Source organism: Tenrec ecaudatus, chromosome 7, assembly GCF_050624435.1.
Source record: "Tenrec ecaudatus isolate mTenEca1 chromosome 7, mTenEca1.hap1, whole genome shotgun sequence".
In the NCBI taxonomy this organism is placed as follows: domain Eukaryota; kingdom Metazoa; phylum Chordata; class Mammalia; order Afrosoricida; family Tenrecidae; genus Tenrec; species Tenrec ecaudatus.
Window position 1 is genome coordinate 151937658 of NC_134536.1, and position 23524 is coordinate 151961181.

At 45.8% G+C, this 23524-nt stretch overlaps 1 protein-coding gene and 1 pseudogene across 1 annotated transcript; one reads left to right on the forward strand and one right to left on the reverse strand.

The window, feature by feature from the left end:
• Positions 1 to 5017: 5017 nt before the first annotated feature.
• On the reverse strand, positions 5018 to 13744 carry PPP1R3G (protein phosphatase 1 regulatory subunit 3G). The gene has a single exon (XM_075555247.1). It carries the CDS (start codon positions 13061 to 13063, stop codon positions 11993 to 11995), a length of 1071 nt encoding a protein of 356 aa, XP_075411362.1. The 5' UTR covers positions 13064 to 13744; the 3' UTR covers positions 5018 to 11992.
• Positions 13745 to 20953: 7209 nt separating this feature from the next.
• Positions 20954 to 22034, forward strand: LOC142452993 (hsc70-interacting protein-like; annotated as a pseudogene).
• Positions 22035 to 23524: the final 1490 nt, after the last annotated feature.

A 23524-nucleotide genomic window follows, 5' to 3' on the forward strand; every position in this document is an offset into this window, starting at 1 on the left:
GCTGTATGGTATGTACATCAACAGTGGGAGTTGGCTGTCAGTGTGGCTTACTGGGGTGGGGAAAGTGGGGTCTTGGGGTAATGGGGGTTGGGGGTACTGAGGCTATATTAATAAATCTACCAGGGCCACTTATGGACCCTGTATATAATGTAGGAAGAGTGCAGCCATCCTGTTAGTGTGTTGAAAGCAGAGGCCCTTATTTGGGGGGCATGCAGTTTTCTTGTTCTCAAGAAGGGAAAGCCCCTTGTTCTATTGTGGAGCAGGATTGGGTTTCTGCACCACACAGTACTGTCCATCCTTCAGGATGGAAACGGGCTATCGGAGTGGAGGCCCAAGGGGGAGGGGGACTTCCAATGAGGAGAGTAAATCCCAGTGTCCGCAAGATGCCTAGCCGGGGCATGAGGAGACCCTGAGCAACACTGCAGCACTGAGTTCTAGTTACTCTGGTGGGAAAATAATTTTGTGGTGTGTTTTCTCCCCTCAAAAGAAAATCGGGCAAAATCTAAAATACTCTTGCAGCACCCAGAGAGTTGAAGTGGTGCTTCTGGCTTACTCGGGGATGGGGCCCCTGGTTGAGTTGGCTGGGAGGTTCTATCTGGCACAATTAGAGGTGCACTTTTGTAATAAGGCAGGGGGCGGAGGAGGGGAAGGAAGAAGGAGGGGACCGAGTAAGGGAGTGAAATTATGGAGACTCTTCCAATTGTATGGGCTCCAGCCTCCAGGACTCCCAGGGGTCCTCCAGGGAGGGGACCCAGGAAAACGGGGCTCCACTTGAGGGGCAATCTGATGGAACATATCCCCCCACACCCAGTGGGGTGGGTTGCAGAGCCAGGGAAACTCAGCTGCCTTTTCAGTGGTGTGTGTGTGTGTGTGTGTGTGTGTGTATGTGGGTGGAGGGGGTGTTGAGAAAAATCGGAGAAGGAGGTCTTAAATATATCTGAAGTGCCAAGACTCCAGGTCCCATGTCTAACTTTCCAGAATTGGTCTCCTCACCTGTGGATCTCCGGACCACGCAAGAGGAATTCTAGGCAGGGGATTCTATCATGGTTCCATTTTTCCAGGGTCTCTGGAAATTTCTTAATATGACTCTTCTATCTATGCCTGTTGTAACTCCCACCAAATGATCGGGGGCCTATGCAAATAGGGTGCATGTAACACTAATAGAGAACCAGCCTTCATTATCATCCCCTTACCTATAAGAATGAGCCGTCTTTTTTGTTGTTGTCACATTCTTTTTATTATTGTTGTTATATTCTTTTTATTATTAATAATAATAATTATTATTAATATTATCAATATTTTGTTGTGTTCTTTTTATTATTAATCATTTTATTGGGGGCTCTTACACATCCTATGACAATCCATCATTCAATTGTATTAAACCCATTTGTACATATGTTGCCATCAACATTTCCAAAACAATTTCTATTTGAGCCGTTGGTATCACCTCCTCTTTTTCCCTACCCCTCTCTCCACCCTCCCACCCTCATGAATCCTTGGTCAGTTATATATTATTGTTGTTATTTCATGTCTTACACTGTCCATTGTCTCCCTTCACCCACATTTCTGTTATTCATCCCCCTAGGGGTAGGCTATACATCCAACCTCCTGATGGGTTCCCCATCAGCACTGCCCCCATCATCTCTATACCCTCATGATATCGCTACTCCAAATATTGTTCCTGAGGCTTTTATCTGTCCTGAATTCTATTTGTCAGGAGCTCTTATCTGTACCAATGTATGTACTTCAATCTAGCTGGATTTGTAAGGTAGAACTGAGTCATGGTAGTAGTGGAGAGGAAGCATTCAGGAACTAGAGAAATGATGCATGTTGCATCAGTGCCACACTGCACTCTGGTTGAATTGTCCCTTCCTTGTAACCCTTCTGTGTGTGTGGGGAGCGGGGGGAGCGGATATTCAATCATCTACAGATGGGCTTTGGGTCTCCACTCCAATTCCCCCTCATTCACATCAATATAATTGTTTGTTTTGGATCCTTTGATACCTGATCCCTTTAACACCTCATGATCTCATAGGCTAGTGTGCTTCTTCCATGTGGGTTTATTTGCTTCCCTGCTAAATGGCTGCTTGTTTAACTTTAAGCCTTTAAGACCCCAGATGCTACATCTTTTGATAGCCAGGCACCATCCACTTTCTTCACCACATTTGCTTATGCACCCATTTTGCCTTGAGCGATTGTGTTGGGAAGGTGAGTATCATAGAGTTCAAGGTTATTAGAACAATGTGTTCTTGTGTTTAGGGTTGCCTTGAGTAGAGACCCAAAGTACATCTTCTATCTTCATACTTAACATATAAATATATGTATAGTGGCCTCTATCCCTTTCATTATAAATTAATATATTTACATATATACATGCTTATAGCTATACTGCTATAAATAACTTTTGCTTCCTACTTCTTTCCTCTATTTATTTTCACCATCCTCCTGTCCCCTTATCATGCTCATCCTCCACTTGGCTCTCAGTAATTCCCCTTGGATACATTGCACTTGATCAAACCCCACCAGACCTCCTCACGATCATTTTTAGATCTCTTGTTGTTCCATCATCCCTGAGTTTATTGGCTTCCTGCTCCCCCTCTCTGCTCCATCCTCTCCTATGTCCCTCCAGACCACTGGTCCGTTTTTTGTTTTTTTTCTCCTCGGGATTGTTTGTGCTCCCTATCTTAACTTATAAAGATAGACATAACGGGAAAGGAAAAAAAACAAAACAAAAAACCAATAGGTAGTTAGTTACAGGTCTGTCTGCTGGCCCTTATGAGTGTTATCCAATTGGGCCAGATGAGATGCCAAGCCCTGTCGCTTGAGTCAGAAGTCTATTTTCAGGATTCCTCAGGGACTTGGTTACTTTGCTCCCCTTGCTGCCCTGTTGCATTCCTTTCATGTTTCACCCTGCTGTGCGTGGGGCAGACCAGGCACACTTTCCACACAGCATGTTCAGTGTTGTGCCCAGTAGCACGATGGGTCTCATGGTGGGGCCAGCCCTATGGTCAGTCCTCTCCATGGATTGGCTGCTCCAAAAAAGGGATGCCATTCCTGAGGCTTGGTGTGCCATGATGAGGTTCTCTCTCTCTCCCTCTTAGTTTGCACGCCTGTGGTCTGGACAGACCTGCCACTCTCCCTGGTCTATAGCGCCAGTGCTGTCCTCTGTATTGCATTCTTCTGGGAGAGGGGTCAACATAGCTCTGCTTGGACCCAATCCTGACGTCCTCTCTGTTAGCTTATTGCTCCATGGCAGTATGTTGCCCTTAAAGCTTGGCACTCTGGGATGAGCCATCTTTGTAGCCGGAGCAGAGAAAGAAATCCCAGGGCCATTGTAAGTGGAGTACATTCAAGATGTTTATCTAAAGTGAAGAAGCCAAGACCAGAGACACTAGAGGCCAAGAAAAGGAGACAGACGAGAGGAGCAGCACTGAGACGGTGGGACTATAAGGCAGAGCAGCAGGCTGGCTTTCTGGCCCACAAAGTCAAAAGCCAAAGGACCACATGGCTGAGAGGTTGAGGACCAAAAGACTTGTCTGCTGGCCGAACAAAGGTGTCGCTATGGACTAATGACTAATCCTTACTGTTTACTCATCCTGACTGATGGTAACCTGTTATTCCCCCAATAAGCTTCTTTAATAGTGAAAAATGTTGGGAGTTCTGTGTGGCCGTTACAATGAATTATCAAACCCAGCATAAGCACGGGAGGAAGTGTTGATCTTTGGATAGACCAAGAAGGATGTCTGGCCTCTGCCTCCTGTCAATAGGAAGTCCAGAGGAGGTCAGAGATGGCCCTCAGGCAGTTTACTGAAACAGATAACAGCATCGCCAAAGCCAGGCAAGCAGTGGTCGATATTGATAATCCAATGCATTTAGACATCGGCGAATTATGTTGTATACAATTCACAACAGAAGACATCTAGGCAACAAACAAAGAAATGCTAATGAACACTAGCCATATGAGAGATGCAAATAAAAACAGTGATGAGATACAACCTCACACCAGCACAGATGGCAACGTTCAGCAAAACAGAAAATAAATACTGGCAAAGATGCAGAGAGACTAGAACCCATATACATTGCTGGTGGAATTGCAAAACTATACAACTGCTATAAAAACTGGCATGGAACTTCCTCAAGTGGGACTGAAAATACCAGATGACTCAACAATCTCTCTACTTGGTATCTACTGTAAAGAAATAAGAAGCAAAAGATGCCCAGATACATGTACACTTATTTTTTTCTCTTTTTTTACATTTTATTAGGGGCTCATACAACTCTTATCACAATCCATACATATACATACATCAGTTGTATAAAGCACATCCGCACATTCCCTGCCCCAATCATTCTCAAAGCATTTGCTCTCCACTTAAGCCCTTTGCATCAGGTCCTCTTTTTTTTCCCCCTCCCTCCCCACTCCCCCCTCCCTCATGTACCCTTGGTAATTTATACATTGTCATTTTGTCATATCTTTTTTAACACAGTACTATAGCAAAAAGATAGAAATAACCAAAATGTTTGTTGGTGGAGGAATGGATTGATATACTTTGATACATACATACAATGGAATACTGTGCATCTCTAAAGTATAATAATGAAATCAACAAGCATCTCATGACATGGATGAATTTTGAAGATATTATGCTGAGTGGAGTCATTCAATCCCTTAAAGACAGATACTATATGAAACTATTGCTATAAAATAAAAAAAGAAAGAAAAATGGTTTCACACCTAAAGAAGCAGACCATGAAGGTTACAGAGAAGCTAGGGTGATGGGGATATAAATTATATAAAATTTATTAAGGAGAAAAATAGACAGTAATAGACATAGATAAAAACATAGGTAAACTGATAGACAATAGCATAGAGGGGGAAAGGGCTTTCCATGAGAAATGACAAATTTCATTTCTACTCATATATCACTGGTTGAAGCAAGCCACTTGGTCAGACCCAATTTTTTTTTTTAAAAGAGATAGGTAGATAAGAAAAACAGGCTAAAAAAATATCTTGGCAGAGAGAAATCGCTAGGATCAGTGAGTCCCAGAATACACCAGAAAATAAATCAAAGCCAGTTGATTATTGCTAATTGGATGTCCACCCAATGTCAATGCCTTTAATATACATCCCTCTCACTTAAGACATAAAAATACCAAACAATAGAAGTCCACCTTTCTCACTCTTGCTTTCAAAATCTATGGCCACATGCCCTCCTTTTCCCACCATGTGCTAACGCTGCGAGACACATTCTGAAGCTTCGTGGTATGTGGGAGCATGAAAGAGAAGCCAGACCAGGCAATGGGGGCGTAAAGTGAGCAGGTGTGAGCAGACACACACTCAGGTTAAGAACTCGGGTTAACTTGGTGGTTTGAACCCACCCAGAAACTCTGCAAGAGAAAGACCAGATGATTCACTTCCGTAAAATAAAAGAAAGAAGCAAAGGAGGGAGGGAGGAAGCGAGGGAGGGAAAAAGAAAGGAAGAAAGAATGTCATAGAATTATTCAATTCCCATGGCAAAACCTAATCAATGAAGACCCCATGGAACCCATATTTGAGCAAGAAGACTGACACTTAAAAATTCCAGAATTGAAAGTTTTCATGAAAGTTAGTCTTTTGTCTCATTGAAGCAGAGAAAGCAACATTAGAAAGGATCCCCATACAAAGAGGCTCACCAGAGTCACCATATAGTTAACTGAAAATCTCAGCTTCTACCAGGCCATTTCTAATAAGAAAAACTCGGCATGAGCCTCCTTTGAGGCCCACCGCAAGAAAATCAAACCAGCAGTAAAACCGTCTCAGTAGCACAATCTAAGCCTGACGCTCCAGCACAAGGCTGGTCATCTTCAACAGTAGCCATCTTTTCATCATCTTCTCCTATGTCATCTAATTGATAACATTATCCTAATGACACCTCACAGATGCCCCTTCTGGTAGGCAAGCCATCAATGGAAACAGAATAAAGTAGTTAAGTGTTAAACTTCAATCATGCTTTTTTCCCCCTTTTTCTATCTAAATTGTTTTAAGAACCATTTCTCTCTAGATATAGACAGATAGATATAGATAGTACTGTATAGCTACATATATATATATATATATAGCATCACATATGAGGGCATACCCAAAAAGGTCCAGAAAAAAGCTCCACTAGCAGAGTGGGGCTTTGGTAGTATGCATTTTTTCTGCTAGGTGAGCATTGATCAACTCACTCTGAGTTAGTGCACCCAGTGGTGTCACCTGGGAAGGTTCTCTCTGGTCACAGTGAATTTTTTGTCAAAGAAATTTGACCCTTGTTTTTTGTGATGGCTGATTTAAGAGAACAACATGTCGCGGTGAAATTTTGCTTCCTGCTTTGGAAAAAATGCCACAGAAACTATTGTGTTGAACAGAGCTTTCAAGGACAGTGCTATGGGAAAAACTCAAGTGTACGAGTGGTTTTCTCATTTCCAAAAAGGTGAAATGTCGATTGATGACAAACCTCGTCGTGGATGTCTGTCAACTTCCCGAGTGGACAAAAATGTCCACTCATAGTAATTTGGAGTTCATTCCACTAGATCAGACTGTTAAGAAAGATTTCTATTGAGAGGTTCTGAAGAGATTTCGAAACCGTGTGTAACAAAACAGGCCTGATTTGTGGCAGATGGAGGACGGGTTTTGCCACCACAATGCACTTGCTCACGTAGCCATCTCAGTGAGCCCGTTTTTCGCAAAAACCAGCATGCCTCTCTTGCCAAATGCACTTTTCTCACCTGACCTCACTCTGTGTGACTTCTTTTTCTTCCCAAGAATGCAGAGGGACATGAAAGGACAGTGATTTGACGACAGAGAAGAGGTGAAGAAAGAACAAGGGAGGAACTGTCAGCCATCCAAACAGATGAGTTTGCAAAATGTTTCCTAAGACAAAATAACAATCTAAAAATTATCAAGGGCTCATGAGGGAAGGGAGAGCGGGGAGGGAGGGGGAAAAAAAAGAGGACCTGATACAAAGGGCTTAAGTGGAGAGCAAATGCTTTGAAAATGATTAGGGCAAAGAATGTACGGATGTGCTTTATACAATTGATGTATGTATATGTATGGATTGTGATAAGAGTTGTATGAGCCCCTAATAAAATGTTTTTAAAAAATGTTTCCTAAAATGGAATCGTAGATCAGACAAAAGTATTAGTGCAATGGAGAGGACGTTGAAGGTGATAAGGATGTCTTGTGAAAATTTTAAATACATAGCTTTGATGGGGGTGAGTTAGGGGGAAATTCCGGGTTTGGGGGGGTACCCCCTCGTATAGTTATTCAACGCAGAGAATACCAGCAATATGTCTACTTGTGTTTTCTTGACTCTGCAAAAGCATTCAGCTGTATGGATCATAACAAACTATGGAGAGCCTTGAGAAGAATGGGCACTCCAGGACACTTCATTTTACTCATGTGGAACCTGTTAGTTATACTAACACAACAAGCAAATACTAGATGGAATAAAATCAAGAAAGGTGTGTGTGTCAGGTTGGATTATATGAAAAAGAATGCAGCACCAGAATTGGAGGAAGCTTATTAACAACCTGCAATATGTAGATAACACAATCGTGCTTGTTGAAAGTAAGGACGACTTGAAGGACTTGCCGACAATGATCAGAGATTGCAGCCTTTGGTGTGGATTACAACTCACTGTAAGGAAAACTATATTCCTCACAACTAGACCAATAGGTAACATTGTGGTAAATGAAGAAAAGATTGAAATAGTCAAGGATTTCATCTTGCCTGTATCCATAATCAATGCTCATGGAAACAGTACTCAAGAGATCAATGCATTGCATTGGGTAAATCTGCTACACAAGACCTTTTGTAAGGTGTTGAGAAAGCAAGGATGCCACTTTGAGGACTAGGGTGCACCTGACCCAAGTCACGGTGTTCCCAGAAGAATTGATGCATTTCAAGTATGACACTGGTGAAGAATATTGAAAGTATCATGGACTCCCAAAGGAACAAGCAAGTCTGTCTTAGAAGTACAAGCAGAATGCTCCTTTGAAGCAAAGATAGTGAACCTTTATCATGTGCTTTGGACATGTTATCTGAAGAGACCAGTCCTTGGAAATGGACATCATGCTTTGTAAAGTCGAGAGGCAGCGAAAAAGAGGAGCTGGATTGGCCACAACAATGGGTTCAAACATAACAACTGTTGTGAGGCTGGTGCAGGACTGGGCCATGTTTCATTCTGTTGTACATAGAGTTGTTATGGATTGACACCTAATAACAACATACGTACTTTTATTATTACGGTGTTACTATTATTTGCTGTGTTGTTATGTTTAAGATGTTTTCGTGTATTTAGAAGTGCTCTTGAATGTTTCCTATGCATAGGGAATGTATACTATATAATAAGACATTTGATGGACACTAAATAAGAATCGGACATATCTGTTTTGAGTTCCCTACAAATTTGAATTAAAGATAGGTTTAGGAAAAGATCTTGTTCACAACCCAGGAACTCCCTGTAAATCCTAGCCTCATGGCCCCTTCATGGAATGGACTGTCTTTGTTATGTTAATAAGGTAGGATTAGTGTAGGGTGTATTTTGAGTCCTTTTTGATATATAAAAGGGAACTTTTTAGATTAAATAAGACAGGGAGGTCTAAATACAGGCATGTTCATATGCAAATATATTTTTATATAATGATAGGAACATAGATCTATATACATATATTTATATGTTAAATATTAAGGCAGCAAGGAGGACATTGGGCCTCTACTCAAGTTCTCCCTCAACACAAGAACACAAGAACAACACTTTGTTCTAATAACCCAGCACTCTGTGATGCTTACCTTCCCGACATGATCACTGAAGACAAAATGGGTGCATAAGCAAATGTGGTGAAGAAAGCTGATGGTGTCCAGCTATCAAAAGATATAGCATCTGGTGTCTCAAAGGCTTGAAGTTAAACAAGTGGCCATCTAGCTGAGACGCAACAAAGCCCACATGGAAGAAGCCCACCAGCTTGTGTGATCATGAGGTGTCGATAGGATCTGGTATCAGGCATCAAAGACCCAGAACAAAAAAATCATATTGATGTGACTAAGGGGGAGGGCAGAGTGGACACCCAAAGTCCATCTGTAAACAATTGCACATCCCCTTACAGCAGGGTCACAAGGAAGAGACGAGCCAGTCAGGGTGCCGTATAGCTCTGACAAAACATACAACTTTCCTCTAGTTCTTTAATAGTCTCCCCTCCCCGCCACTATCATGACCCAATCTACCTTACAAATCTGGCTAGAACAGAGCATGTACAGATAAGAGCTTGTCCAGGGAATCCAGGACAGATAAATCCCTCAGGACCAATAATGAGAGTAGCAATACCAGGAGGGAAAGGGGAAAGTAGGGGGAAAATAGGGGAACTGATCACACTGATCTACATATAACCCCCTCCCAGGGTGATGGAAAACAGAAAAGTGGGTGAAGGGAGATAGCAGTTGGGGTAAGACTTGAAAATAATAATAATTTATGAATTATTAAAGGTTCATGAGGGAGGGTGGAGGAGGAGGGAAATGAGCTGATATCAAGGTCTCAAGTATTAAGAAAATGTTTTGAAAATGATGATGGCAACATATGTACAAATGTGCTTGACACAACGGATGTAGATTTTGATAAGAGCTGTAAGAGCCCCCAATAAAATGATTTTTTAAAAAAAGACAAGGAGTAGAGATGGTTTAAGATAGAGGCCAAGAAACAGAAGAGATCTCCAAGGAACCAGTAAGCAGCAGCTGAAGCGACAAGGACCTTCCTCTAGCATTCACACACAGAGAGCGTCTTCCTCTCTAACAGTCTGCACTTTGATTCAGGCTTCTAGCTTTCTAAAGTGTGAGAAACGATCCGTTATAGCCATCCTCTTATGGAATTGCTGTTATCGCAGTGAGAGACAACTAAGTGCTACATTTCAATTATAGTGATTTATTAACACTTTTTACATGAAAGAAGCCAGCAGGCAAACCTCGCCAATCCTTGCCAATAGTTATTACACATTTGGTGTCAATATTTATTCTAACCAAGATTACTAAGAGTACTGTATACTATTTTAAATCATTACCTAAAGTAGGTTTCTTTCAAGTGACAACATTTTCTGAATGTCTTCTTTTGGCAATCCTGTATTATATAGTAACCCTCAGCTCTTCTTGAGCGCAGGGTTTGGGAAACTTACTGTAAATAGCTAGATAGTAAATATTTTAGACTTTGGTAGCTAGCTGTATCTATTTGGATTCTGCTGTATCTATATAGTTCTACTTTGTAAAGCAACTTTGCACAGTGCAGAAGCAAATACGTATCGCTTTGCTCAAATAAAACTTTACGAACACTGGAATTTTAATTGCAAAATTATCATGTATCACAAAATAGTCATCTATTTAAAATTTTTTTTCAACTCTTTAAAAGTGAAAAATAAAATTCGTATTTCACAAGCCACACAAAATCATGCTGCAGGTTATATTTGGCCCTTTAACTATAGTTTGCAAACCCCTATTCTAAAGAGCAAGAGTGAGTTTTGCTCTCCCGAAAGGCCGCCATTCCAAAATACAAGCCATTTGCTATAAATTATGCAAATTGGAAACAAAGCTCAATTACCAAGAGCTGGCTAAAGTGTGAAGCAATCAAGTCGCCACACCCAGCCCAGCTGGCTCTGTATCAGGTCCTATCTGGACTCTCTGGCTTACCCATGGTGACTCCATCTTGGCTTCCACAGTCAATAACCGTGATACTTATTGTCCTGACATACCCACCTGGTACTGAGCAGCATTTACTAGCTGGGCATCTTTCATTAGGCACCAATTCTCACAATAGCACTGAGAAGGAACCGAGAACCACCAAGGATTTCAAATCAGGCAGGAATCTAGCCGCTCTTGGGTGCTTTGTGTGCATTAGACACCGTCCTTGCTACACACAGCCAAGTTTTACCAAATTACTATGGCACTTAAGGGAGAGCTCCTTATACAAAACTTTTTTTTTCTTGCCCATCCTGGCCCTTCCACAACTAGAAAGGGGGAGTAAGAGAAGGGGAATTTGGAGCTACTATTGCTAAAGTGCTATCTCACTTACCAGCCTGCAGGATCACATTTAAACTTCCAAAGTGCCAAACCCGAACCTGGGCTCACTGGCTCCACTTGGATTCACAGCTTACCCTACAGGGCAGAGAGCCGCCCCACAGGCTTTCCCGGGCTGTAATCTTCACGGAAGCGACCTGCACACTTTTCCTACCGAGAGAGCTTGGTGGGTCCCAACCACTCGCCTTTCAGCCCTGCCCTCAACAGACTCGACCCCCAGGACCGTGTGGAAGCCTTAAAATACACAATGCAGCCTTTACTTTTCTAAAAGGGCATTTATCCACTAATGTACAAGTTGGCTAATGAATGTCACATTTGAGGGGAAATTTCCCAAGTTACAGCAAGAGGAAAAATCCCCCATCCTGCATCCATCTTGGCAGCTGTTTGCCCAAGTAGCAGGCCTCGATGTGTGACCCGGAGCCTTCACCCACAGCTTGGAACCTTCCTTTGTGGGCAGTGTGGTGGCTTCGACCTCTCTCGCTCTCTGGAAAGCTCCAAGGGACTTGCGACGTGACATCTTTGGGTGAGAATTCCAAAGTCTTAGAGCTGCGCACAAGATCCACACGCTTGGAGAAACTCCTGTTGGAGCCTTGGGAGTTCCTTCCCATTTCAGCTCGGGGGCTGGAAAGCAGGAGACCGCCCAGGCCTGGATGGAGAACGGGAAAGCCTGAGAGGTTTGGAGTGGGCGCTGGAAGAGCCTCCTGGCTTGCAGGGCCCATCTGGAGGGCAAGAGTTCCAGACTCCTGAGCCCTCTCTTCTGTGTTCCACGCCCCTGGACGCCTGGCCCCCAGCTGGGGCCGTCCCGAGGTTGGCGGGTGGGTGGGTGGGGTGGGGTGGGCATCACACCATCAGCCACAATCCCACGAGCACCCCCAGGCGGTAGGCAGCTCCCCTCTTCAGGCGCTAGGGGCTGGCTCAGCGTGTGTCCGCGGGCCGCGTGAAGCGCAGAGTGTAGTTGGCACCCGCGTTGTTGTCCCAGTACTCGCCCTGCGCGCAGCGGTAACAGACCGCGAAGTGCACGGCGGGGGCGGGCGCCTCCGAGTCCTCCGCGGCCTCCGACGCCAGGCCGGGCGGCAGGCACAGCGAGAAGCGAAAGCGCTCGGTGGCCGGCCCCTCCTTCCTATCCCGGGGCCCCGACTCCATGGACGACGCCTTGGGAGGCTGGGGCTCCTCGGTGGCCGGCGTCAGTTCGGCAGGCACGTCCAGGAAGGAGCGCCACTCGGTGAAGGTGTAGCGCACGGTCACGGTGCCCGGCCCCGGGCTGCGCAGCACCAGGCCCGAACCCGTCACCTCCGCAGCCCCGGGCGCGGAGCAGTCCACGCGCTCCAGGCACACGCGCTGCCGCCGCAGGCGCTCCGCCGCGGCGGGGTGCTCGGGCAGCTGGAAGAGGGACCGCAAGCGCGGCGGAGCGGGCGCCCCGCCTTTCGCAGCCGCCTGGGCCAGCAGGCCCCCGAGCTGCCGCAGGTCCTGCGCGCACATGGGGAAGCTCCGGAGGCGGGCGAGGGCGGCCGGCGGCACCCGGGGCTCTTCGGCCTCGCTGAAGTGCTTCACGTTGGCCAGACGCAGCCCCAAAGCGTCCGCAAACTGCACCCGCTTCTTGCACTTGGTGCAGCAGCCGCCGCCGCCGCCGCCGCCGCCGGGGTTGGGCGGGGCAGCCTCGGTCCCCTCGCCGCCGTCCGCGCGCAGCCTCTCGGCCGCGGGCTGCAGTGGCCCTAACGCGGCCGCCTGCCAGATGGGCTCGGCGGGCACCGAGAAGGCGCGCGCGCGGGGCCGGCGGGGTGCCGGCGGCTCCTCGCGCTCCCGGAGCGCCCCGGCTTCCTCCAGAGTTGGCGGGGCGCCCCGAGGGTCGCGGCCGGGGGGCTCACACAGAAGGCGGACGCCCTCGCCACTCGCCCCGCGCAGGCCCGCCACCGCCGGCGGGGGCTCCACGAAGGGCGCGGAGCCTGGAGCCTCCAAGGTCAGGAGCTGTGTCCCGGACGCCTCCATGACCCCGCCGCGCTCCAGGACTTGCCCGAGCCGCCGCTCCCCGCTCCGAACGTCCCGGGAGACTCAGCGCCCGGCGCCGCTGGCGGGAGCGCGAGGGTTCGAACCCGCTGGGCCGGGAGCCCCAAGTCCGCCCCGAGAGGGCTGGACAGACTGCAGGGAAGGGCCACTCGGGAATCTCCGGGTTTTAGTTGCTGCTGCTCCGGGCGGAGTGGGAGGAGGAGGCAAGACCGCCTGGGGAGTGGACCTGCGGTGTCCGGGGAGGGGCCTGGGGTGTGGGTGACACTGCTCCTCCTTGGTGCCCAGCTGTGTGCCAGGCGTCGTGCCCGAAGAAGTCCCGACGGATTTGCCTGGGTCCTCGCGTCACAAGTGGGAGACTGCCTGCAAGTCGGGGCTCCATTTCCGACCCCACTTCTTAGCCTTGACCCCTTGTTCATTTGGGGGGACTCCCCTACCCTGACTGAAGGTCCCAGGGCAGTCCCCTCCTGCTGTCCTGGTCTGAGCAGATCCAGTAGAAGGAGCTTTGCTTTCTACCGTCAAACTTCTGCAACCGCTCAGGGGCCGAGGCTGCTCTGAAATCCGACCCAGCTGGGCTCTCCGTGGCTCTTAAAGCCTGGTGTTGGGGCCTGAGAACCGCTTCAGCCCAGGCTGGGGAAGGCGGGCGCCAAGGCAGTTAAGTGTTAAGAGAACCGGGAGCTGCGAGGGACATTCCCACCGGGCGCAACAGCACGTACCCGCTTCCCCCCCTCCCTTCCTCCCGCCCCGCCTCACTCTTGTCGCGAGCTCCAGGCCAGCGCGGAGGGGAGGGTTTGCTGCGGGCTGGCACCCACGCCCGTTTCCACGCCTCTCCACCCCTACTGTCCTTCGGCACCACAAGCCCAAGGAATCTCGAGAGGCTATAGGAGCCAAAAGCCCTGAGCACTGATGGGGGAGGGGAGAGCACTGAGCACTGATGGGGGAGGGGAGAGCAAGGGTCGGTTAAGCCATGCTTTGGGGTCGAGGAACCGCCAAGAATTACTGTTTCTTTTTTTTTTTTTATCAGTTGCCCGTAAACTTTAGACAAGTAGGACTGATGTTTATTTTCCCGACTAGACAAGATATCTTAGACTACAACTTGGCACTCCAACCTTGAGATGGATGTGGATCTGGATCTGTGGACACGGGTGTGGAGAGGAGGGATGGAGGGAGAGGCGTTGTTTGGCAGGGGAATCCCCTTCCATCAAATCAACTGGTAGCTGCTTCTCAGGAGTTTTTTCCCTTCTTTGCCTTTTTTCACTGGGACCTGCTGGCTTTCTCTGTCCACGTTGCCTGGCCGTGGCTCTCACGAGGGTGCTGCTCGCACTGGGCGAGGCTGACGGGGACTTTCTTCAACCCAGTCATTGTAACATGCGCCCAGCCACCGTTCAGAGCCAAGAATTACTGTTTCAAAGGCTAATGTTACCCTTTTATATGGATCTCAGGCTTTTCTTGCCGGTTATAATCCGCTGAGGAGCTTATAAAAACAGACGGCTGGTCTCCAGCCCCAGAATTCCCAATTCAGTAATTCTGGGATGGGGCCCAGGGAGCATTTCCAAAAAGTCGACGTAGAAGTTATGATCTGGAAATTAGGGTTTGAGACCTATGAAAGAGCCTGTAAGGAGCTCTGGTGTTAAGCTGCAAACGGAAAGGTGATTCAAACCCACCACCTCTCTAGGTGGGAGACAGATGTGCTTTCCTAGTGATGTTTTGCTTTGGCAACCGTCTGGAACTGCTAGTTACAGGGTGTGTGGGGGTTGATTGGGATCCACTCAAGGAAGAGGATTGGGCTCTTGGTGTTTGTTTTGCTGTTTTTGTTTCGGAAAACCTGTAAGGAGGCCTGCAGTCAAAATAGTTAAGAACAGACTGCTAATCACCAAAAGCTTAGCAGGAAAAAAGACTGGTGATCCGGGCAGTAAAGATGACAGCAGTGGACCGGTGCACTGAGTGTGAAGTGGGTGCACGTCGGAGGCTAGGCACCCAGGATGCAGGATCTCAGGAGGCCCATTTCTGACCAATGCTCCTTGAGGAAATCTTGGTAGAAGTGTTGGAGAAAGAGGGGAGGGGGCAGCTGGGTGATGGAGGTGACTCCAGAGTGTCTTTAAAGGTGTTGCCCATAGGAAGTGATTGCGGTGGGTCAATAAACCACGCCCCCTCCCAGATCTTACCCTCGGGGAAGACCCAGGCAAGAGCGAAGCTAGGGTGGGTGCCTGCCTCTGCTGACCTTTGGCCACATCTTTCTGCAGGCTCCACGGCTGTGACTCAATACTTTCACCATGATAAAGCTATTAGGGGGCCGGGATGACCTGACCTGTGCTGCCCCTTTCCCAACTCTGCCCTTTCCATGAGTCTATTTCTCTTGACTCAGCCTTACCTTCCGGGTTTGCTGTTCAAGGTGAGAAAAGCTTTTTATAGAACAAGATGGTCGAGGAGCTGTTCTGGGGATTTGGCCTTTAAGCAGTTCAGCCACAAAGAGTTAAAGCTGCCCCAGAGCTGGGCAGAAGACCTCTGCCTTTGGTCTGGTGGCTGAGAGAGGGCAGTGATGTGTGGGCAGGGACTGCTATCTTTACAGTCTCAAAAACTCTATCTTGGGTAACTAGGAGTCAGAATGGAATCGATGGCGGTGTGGTTTGTTTGTTTTTCTAAGAAAGGCCATGTTGCTTTCAGTGTACTGAAATATAAAAATAAAAAGCCACCTGATTGTCCAGAGCTGTCCCATCTTCTGACTCTGGAGAGGAAAAGGTGTGAGCGAGAAAGCGGAAAGGATGGTTTAGCTAGTGAATGCTTGCTCCCCTCCCCATTCTGCTGTGTGTTCCTTATGCTTCTCGCTGTCAAGACGTTTACATGATCTGCATCATCTTTTTTTAATTGTAATTTGTAAGGGCTGATTGGCCTAAGATCCAACTACTCCCCTGCCCCACAAGAACCAACAGGTCACTTACAGTTTATTTATTTATTTACACTTTACATTTTAAAGAGACCACAGGAACTAAGTGGTCTGTTACCTATCAACACTACAAGTTTTATAAAATTTGCATTCTCACAGGGTTATAGGTGTTACGTCACTCTGCCTTCTCATTTCATTTGTACATGGTTAGCGACATTCTCCGACTCTGAAACCAGTTGCTGTCAAGTTGATTTGACTCCTGTTGACCTCTTCCCTGCGTGCCAGCATGTAATTGCTTGCCAGTGGTTTTTCACAAGACCTTCATTCCAAGGTAGGAGAATCAACTGAACATTTACTACTAGTGGTTCCTATTAGCACCGTCCTTGCATTAATTAATTTAACACATTATTAACTGAATGTTAGTATGTGGACACAGAGGTCCACAAAGGAGGTATAAACCCCTGCCTTCAGGGAGCTATGTCCTAGAGCTGGTAATGAATATCAAACAGCAGGCACATTGATACATGAAACAGAAAGCATGTTTGATCACGATGTACACGAGGGAAAAATAGAAATAGTACATAAAGAGGGTGCTCTTTGATGCGCTGATTTGGCTTCTTCCTTTTCTTGAGCCTGTCCTCTCCCTGTTTCTCTCTGTTCAAGTCTTCTCTCCACTGTGATTAAATAACCTACTCAGTGTCTATGCTCCTGATAGGGTGGTGTGGACACCCAGCGTTGGGGGCCAGGGTGAGACCAGACAGGGCACTGCACAGAGCAGTGAAGCCCAGAGGTCAGGTGGCATTTGTCCCTGTGACATCCAAAGGCACTCACGAGCAGGTGTGCTGACGTGAGCTTTCTCTTTGACGATCACACTGTTGTGCTCATTTGTGATCAATAGTCGTTGCGTTGTGTGTTCAGAAGCGTAAACAGCCGGTGTTGGGTATGTGAGGGGGCACGGAGTTGGGCTGGTGCGCCAGACAGAGGAGCCAGTGTTTACAGCCTCTGTGTGTCATCAGCATGTCTCTTGTAGTAGCTAGATGGTGTTGGCCCAGCCACTGGGTCAGGGACCTTTCATCTTGTTTACTTTCTCCCTGCTTCTCAGGACACAGTTTGACGTCTCATTTCAAAGCTGATGAGAGCCTCAACTTTGACCTCACAGTCTATGTAGTTGAGTAGACAAACAATAATAAGGCAAACGTCTGGTTGTAAATAAACAGAAGCCCAAAAGCCCTAGGTCAAAATGTCTGAGTCCTACCCTAAAATAAGCCATGTGAGTATTTTTTAGTACAAAACTATAAAACTTATGGTCATTTTCCCATAGTACATGTTTCTCACAAGGAAGGCCAATGTGGTGGTAAAAGTAGTGTGTTCTTATGAATCCCTGGGTGATACAACCGGTTAATTACTCAGCTGCTACCTAAAAGGCTGAAGTTGTCAGTCCACTTCTAGCATCTTGGAAGCAAGGCTTGGCTATTTACTGCCTAAAATCAGCCACCAAACTATGGAGCACCAATCTACTTGGACACATGAGGTCACAGTGCGTCATAATTGACTCAGTAACTAGCAATGATATTATTATCACAGAAGTAAAAGTAAAACGATTGGAATTTTTATCTTAAATAAAGTTCTCTCAGCTTGCTTGAGTCATGTGGGCAAACAGAAGAGGTAGATTTTGTTGGGCAGAAGGATTTATAATTGGTGAATCTGAGTAGACTAAACAAGGGATGTCGATGAAAAGTCTTTTTTAAAAAAACAGTTTTATGGGCATATCATTCACATGTCATATAATTCAAGAGTCCAGTCACATGAAGAAGCATTGTAAAATCATCACCAGTCTATTTTAGAACCTTGTCTCCACTTTTGTACTCATCATCGTTACCTCCCTCTTTCCCCCCAACCTCCCATGTCGTTCCCTCAGAGGACCATTAATCCAGTTATTATACAGATTTATCTACCCTGGATTTCATATATAGAAAAACATTTTAAAATAAATAATAATAATAACAACGTAAAACAGATGAAAACCTCAATCAACAGTCCCTGTGTATTTTGCCTAACATACATAAAAACAAAAAAACACACAATTATCCTTTAACTTTTTTTTAAAGAAAAGGCCAGCAACAATGTTCAAATAGACCAGAGGGGGGGGGGGGGGGAATCTCTGTCAAGAAAAAAGCAGGAAATACTAAAAGCGAGAATAAATTTTAAATGGGTCAAAGGGAGATCAAGTGATCGGGTATTGCATTTTAATCCAATTACAATCGTCATAATTGAGCTTACAAAAGTCTCTGTCTCCTAGCAAGGTTGTTCACATTCCTTGAGTGTGGTGTGAGGGGCTTTGCCTGAGGCTTACTCCATGTAGGGACTCTGAGCATGGATTTTGGGCTCCCGTGGTCATCCATAGCCTTCTGTAAGTCTGGTGTTCACACTCTCATTCCAGTCTCTCCTCTGGATTTGGATTTTATTATTTATCATCCTTGGATCACTCCGGCTGGTATGCTCCTTCCATGTGAACTCAGTTGATGGACTCATTTAGGTGACTGCTTGTTTGAATACAAGTCTTTTAGACCCCAGACACTATGTTTTTTGGATAGCCAGCCAGGCACCATCTGATTTCTTCACCACACTTGGCACCCATGTCTTCAGTGACCTCATGACCGCGGACATCAAGCAGGACCATGTCATAAGAATGAACTGTTCTTGGATTGCGGCTAGAACTACTGTGAACTCCAAATCCATTTGCTTGTCTATGATTTATGTGCATTTCTGGTTTACTTTCGAGGCCTTGTCAGGGTATGGGTTCCCAACAGTGAAACGCGTCCTTAGGAGCTACTTTATAATTGTGGAAGATCACACAGACAGCAGGGCACAGGGGCTCCTTATCCCTATGGCAAGACCAAGAGAGTGGTGCAGTTGAGGGGGGATGGGCAGACTATATTAAGTATCTGGGGGAGAATATTAGTTTAGGCGTTAGGGGAGCAATCTGAAAGAAGGAGGACGTATTAGTGGAGGGAGAGCATAAGGAGCAGTAGGTAAAAAAGAAGTGGGAGGGATCAGGCAGTGTTCTTTGGTTTGTTAAAGGAAGGGACATTGGGCCTGAAAATGCCTGATTCCCAATGATGGAGAAATGGGTACTGGTAGTTGATAGGGGAAAAAAATGGTTTTAAAAGAGGTAATAATAGTGTCAGCTTTGAAAGGACTGAAAGGTAAGAAAAGGTTTGATGAGAAAAGTGAAACTTAAAGTTAGGCTAATAGTGTTATGAGATAAAACTTTAGATATTTAGACTAAAGAAAGGAAAGGAAAGGGGCAAGAGATGAAAAATAATACTATATAGTAAGACACAGGAAAGATTTTAATATATGTTTATTTATGCTCTAAACTTTGTCCTTGAGCGTAGTCTCTGCTGTGGGTGCTAATTTCTGGGTAGATGTGGTTTTAGGGGACTATAAAAACAAATTCAACTGGGAGGAAAAACGTTAAGTTTATATATATATATATATATATATATATATATATATATATATATATATATATATATATATATATATACTTATATACACACACACACACACACTCCCTGTCCTTACACCCCAGTGAGGATTGGTAGGCTGTGTTGTCCCCGATATTGGGGATCCCTAGGTTTGGGGTATCCACTGGGGTGTCATCTGGTCTGGGCAGAGAGCCAAAGAAGTTAACTTTTTTATTTGCCCAGGTCCTGGTCTGGTCCCTTAGAATTCAGACCCTGTTGCTGCATGGCACCTCCCCCCAAGCTAGCTCCTTGACTGGCGGGCCTGGGATCTGCCCTCGGGTGGCAGAGTGCCTTGAGGAGATGACCAAGGGGACTCTAATTGACCAATGTTGCTGCTCTCTAATTTAGTAAATTTGTGTCTACTTATCGTTCTGTTGAAAATCCTGTGGCCTAGAAGTGATAGCCCTTTCAGTGGCTCCTTGCTCTATTCTCTATGGAGATTCTGCCAAGTGTGCTACTCAGGTGCTATCTTGCCAGGATCCCTCCAATACTTAAGTCGGTGTCTAGATACAACTCTGGTGAAGCCGCTGGAAAGGCCCAGGAGAACAGTGAACCCAGCAACAAAATGCCTGATGGCCCTTCTCCTTCCTCCCACTAGCCAGCCTCCTCCTTAAGTGTGTTTTACGTGGCAAAGCTAAACAGGAAAGGCTAAGGGGTTAGAATATTTATTAGAAGAAATATTCCATTTAATGATCTGTGTTAGTCCAGGTTGACTAGAGAAACAAATTCATAGACACTCATATGTGTAGAAGAAAGAGCTCTTTATATAAAAGATCAATTGTATATTGAGCAAACATCTCAGCCCAGTGCACATCAAGTCCATATGTCCGATATTAGTCCATAAATTCCTCTTCAGACTCATACAGTACATGCAATGATGCTGAATGCAGGAAGATCACAGTCCAGCGGGTAGAAAGACTTGTGGATCTAGTGGCAATAGAAGCATCTCAACACTGGCACAGGTCTCCACGTATCTCTTCCAGGTCTCTGACTGTCTCAACAGCAGGAAAGGGAAGGCAGAGAGGGAGAAGGTCTGGCCTCCAGTGAGCTATTTATCTCCCTTGAGCCTACAAATAAGGTCATCAAGCTGTGACCTGATTGACAGGCTAGACTCCACCCCTTCACTCAAGTTGTCAGAAGATAATGTAACTGCCACATGATCGCTACACAAAGTTGAAAATATCTACAGGTAAACTTAATAACAATATATAGGCTCCAGTCTATATATTGAAGAAACAACAAAGCTAATGAAAAACACAAAAAGAAGACTTAACTAAATGGAAAGACTGCCCTTTCCCTGTACAGGAAGAAACAAAAATAGATGTCAATTCTTTTTAAATTAATCCACACATTGTGATCTCAATAACATAGAAATAAAAATGTTTTGAATCGAGCTCCGGGACCTGGAATCAGGCCACAGCCTCCTGAGCCGCGTCCTCCACTCCCCTCCGCCTGCTGACCATGGACCCCCGCAAAGTGAGCGAGCTGCGGGCCTTCGTGAAAATGTGTAAGTAGGACCCAAGCATTCTGCACACCGAGGAGATGCGCGTCCTGACGGAGTGGGTGGAGAGCATGGGTGGTAAAATACTACTTGCTACTCATAAAGCCAAATCAGAAGAAAACATCAAGGAAGAAAAATCAGATAACACGAAGACGGAGGAAAACATAAAGGCAGATGAACCATCAAGTGAGGAGAGAGTCCTAGAAATTGACAAGGAAGGTGTGATTGAACCAGATGCAGATGCCCCTCAAGAAATGGGAGATGAAGCTGTAGAGATAACTGACAGATGATGGATCAGGCAGATGACAAGAAAGCGGCTGCCATCGATGCCCTAAATGATGGTGAACTACAGAAAGCTATTGATCTATTTACTGATGCCATCAAACTGAATCCTCGCCTGGCCATTTTTTATGCCAAGAGAGCCAGTGTCTTCGTCAAATTACAGAAGCCAAATGCTGCCATCCGAGACTGTGACAGAGCCATTGAAATTAATCCCGATTCAGCTCAGCCTTACAAATGGAGAGGGAAGGCACCCAGACGTTTGGGCCATTGGGAAGAAGCTGCACATGACCTTGCCCTTGCTTGCAAACTGGACTATGATGAAGATGGTAGTGGAATGCTGAAGGAAGTTCAGCCGAGGGCGCAGAAAATTGCAGAACATCGGAGAAAGTATGCGCGGAACCGGGAAGAGCGAGCGATCAAAGAATAGAAAGAGTTAAGAAAGCCCGGGAAGAACATGACCGAGCCCAGAGGGAGGAAGAAGCTAGAGGACAATCAGGAGCGCAACGTGGCTCCTTTCCAGGTGACTTTCCTGGGGGGATGCCTTGAATGGGAGCAGGTATGGCTGGAATGGCAGGAATGCCTGGGTTCAATGAGATTCTCAGTGATCCAGAGGTTCTTGCTGCCATGCAGGATCCAGAAGTTCTGGTGGCGTTCCAGGATGTGGCCAAGAACCCAGCAAATATGTCAAAATACCAGAGTAACCCTAAGATTATGAATATCATCAGTAGATTGTCAGCCAAATTTGGAGGTCAAGCATAACACTATTTGACACATAAAGCCCTTGCGGAAGGAAAAGCAAGCTAGAGCGTTTCTTGGATGTCGCAATAATACAAACCAGTGTCCCTCCGACCTTCTCATCAAGAAAGCTGGGGTGCTGCGAAGATCACCTCACCCTGCAACCCCAGTGCCGCTGGACATCTTACAGTTGTTTTTCATTAGGGTATTTGTCGCGCGCCAGGTCTCGCCAGCAAGAAAAGACGCACCACAACAGGATTCTTCCACAAGCATTTAATTTTTCATAATGCGGTAAAAGACCCCGAAACCCCAAACTACTGCTGCTTATATATGCTCTATGGGGACGTGCTGTGCCTTGATTGGTGCATTTGCCAAAACCTCATGCACTGATTGGTGAGTTCGCCAGAACCTTCGTTTGCATACTCCAGGGTGGAGTTATGACTAGTCATCTCAGCATCGCGCATGCGCTAAGTGGTTGTTTATCACTTAGTTGAACCACCGCCCTGACTGCCTGGCGCCATCTAGTAATGGCGGCGAGAGCTGCTACCCACATCACGAGAGCTGTGGCTTCCCACATCTCGCGAGAGCTACGGCTTCCCACAGGTATTCATTCAGATCGCGGTTTCCTTTTAGGAAGTACAAACTCTCTTTAAATACTTTTTAAAACTTAATAATACTTAAAGCAAAAGGTTGTGTTAATGCCTCCATTTTGCATTACTAATCGTTTTGGTTTTATTCCTTTGAATTGGTTGGGTACAAAGATAATGCATGGAAGATTTATCATTAACTTGAGCAAAATTAAGACTTATCAACAGAAACAAATACAAGTCATTTAAATTGATGCAAATGAATGCATAAATGGCAAACATGTTTTGAATCAGAAAAGCTTTACTAAAATTCATATAAAAATATAGGAATAGGCAGAAAATTCCGAGATTAAACAAATAATAAGATGAAGGCCGAGGAAAAGGCACGGCAGCCATATCTGACCTCCTCTGGCTATAGAAAGGAAATGGAGACTCCCAACTCTGCATCTGCCTATGGATGATTCTTGTGAGACAGACAGAGGTCAGACAGGCCTCCACCCTCCAACCTTCTGATCTTATTCTGACACCAACTATCTAACTTATGGCACTCTATCACTCTGCTGGGTTCAGTACTTGCCATTATGGGGTTTATAGGAAAGTTCAGAGGTTTCCACAAATCAGGATCAGAAGACTTTAAGGATCTAGCCCTTTGTCCACAGCAACACCTTTTAAAATATTTTTTCTAACAGTCCTATTGATATATAATTCACATACCATACAATTTAACAGTTTAAATATATTTAAAAGAGGTGTGTGGCCATCACTACAATCAATTTTAGAGCATTTTCTTTACTCTTAGACTAAGGTGACCAGATTTTAACATTGGTAAAACTCATATCCTGGCGAAATTAGCCACATGGCAGCCAAAAACCGTATACCCTAGCTTGTCCTGCATTCTTTCCAAAAATCGGGACTTTTAAAAAACGC

Bases quoted from the DNA above. Each gene is read 5' to 3' on its own strand.
- PPP1R3G (XM_075555247.1), bottom strand. From the start codon at position 13,063: ATGGAGGCGTCCGGGACACAGCTCCTGACCTTGGAGGCTCCAGGCTCC.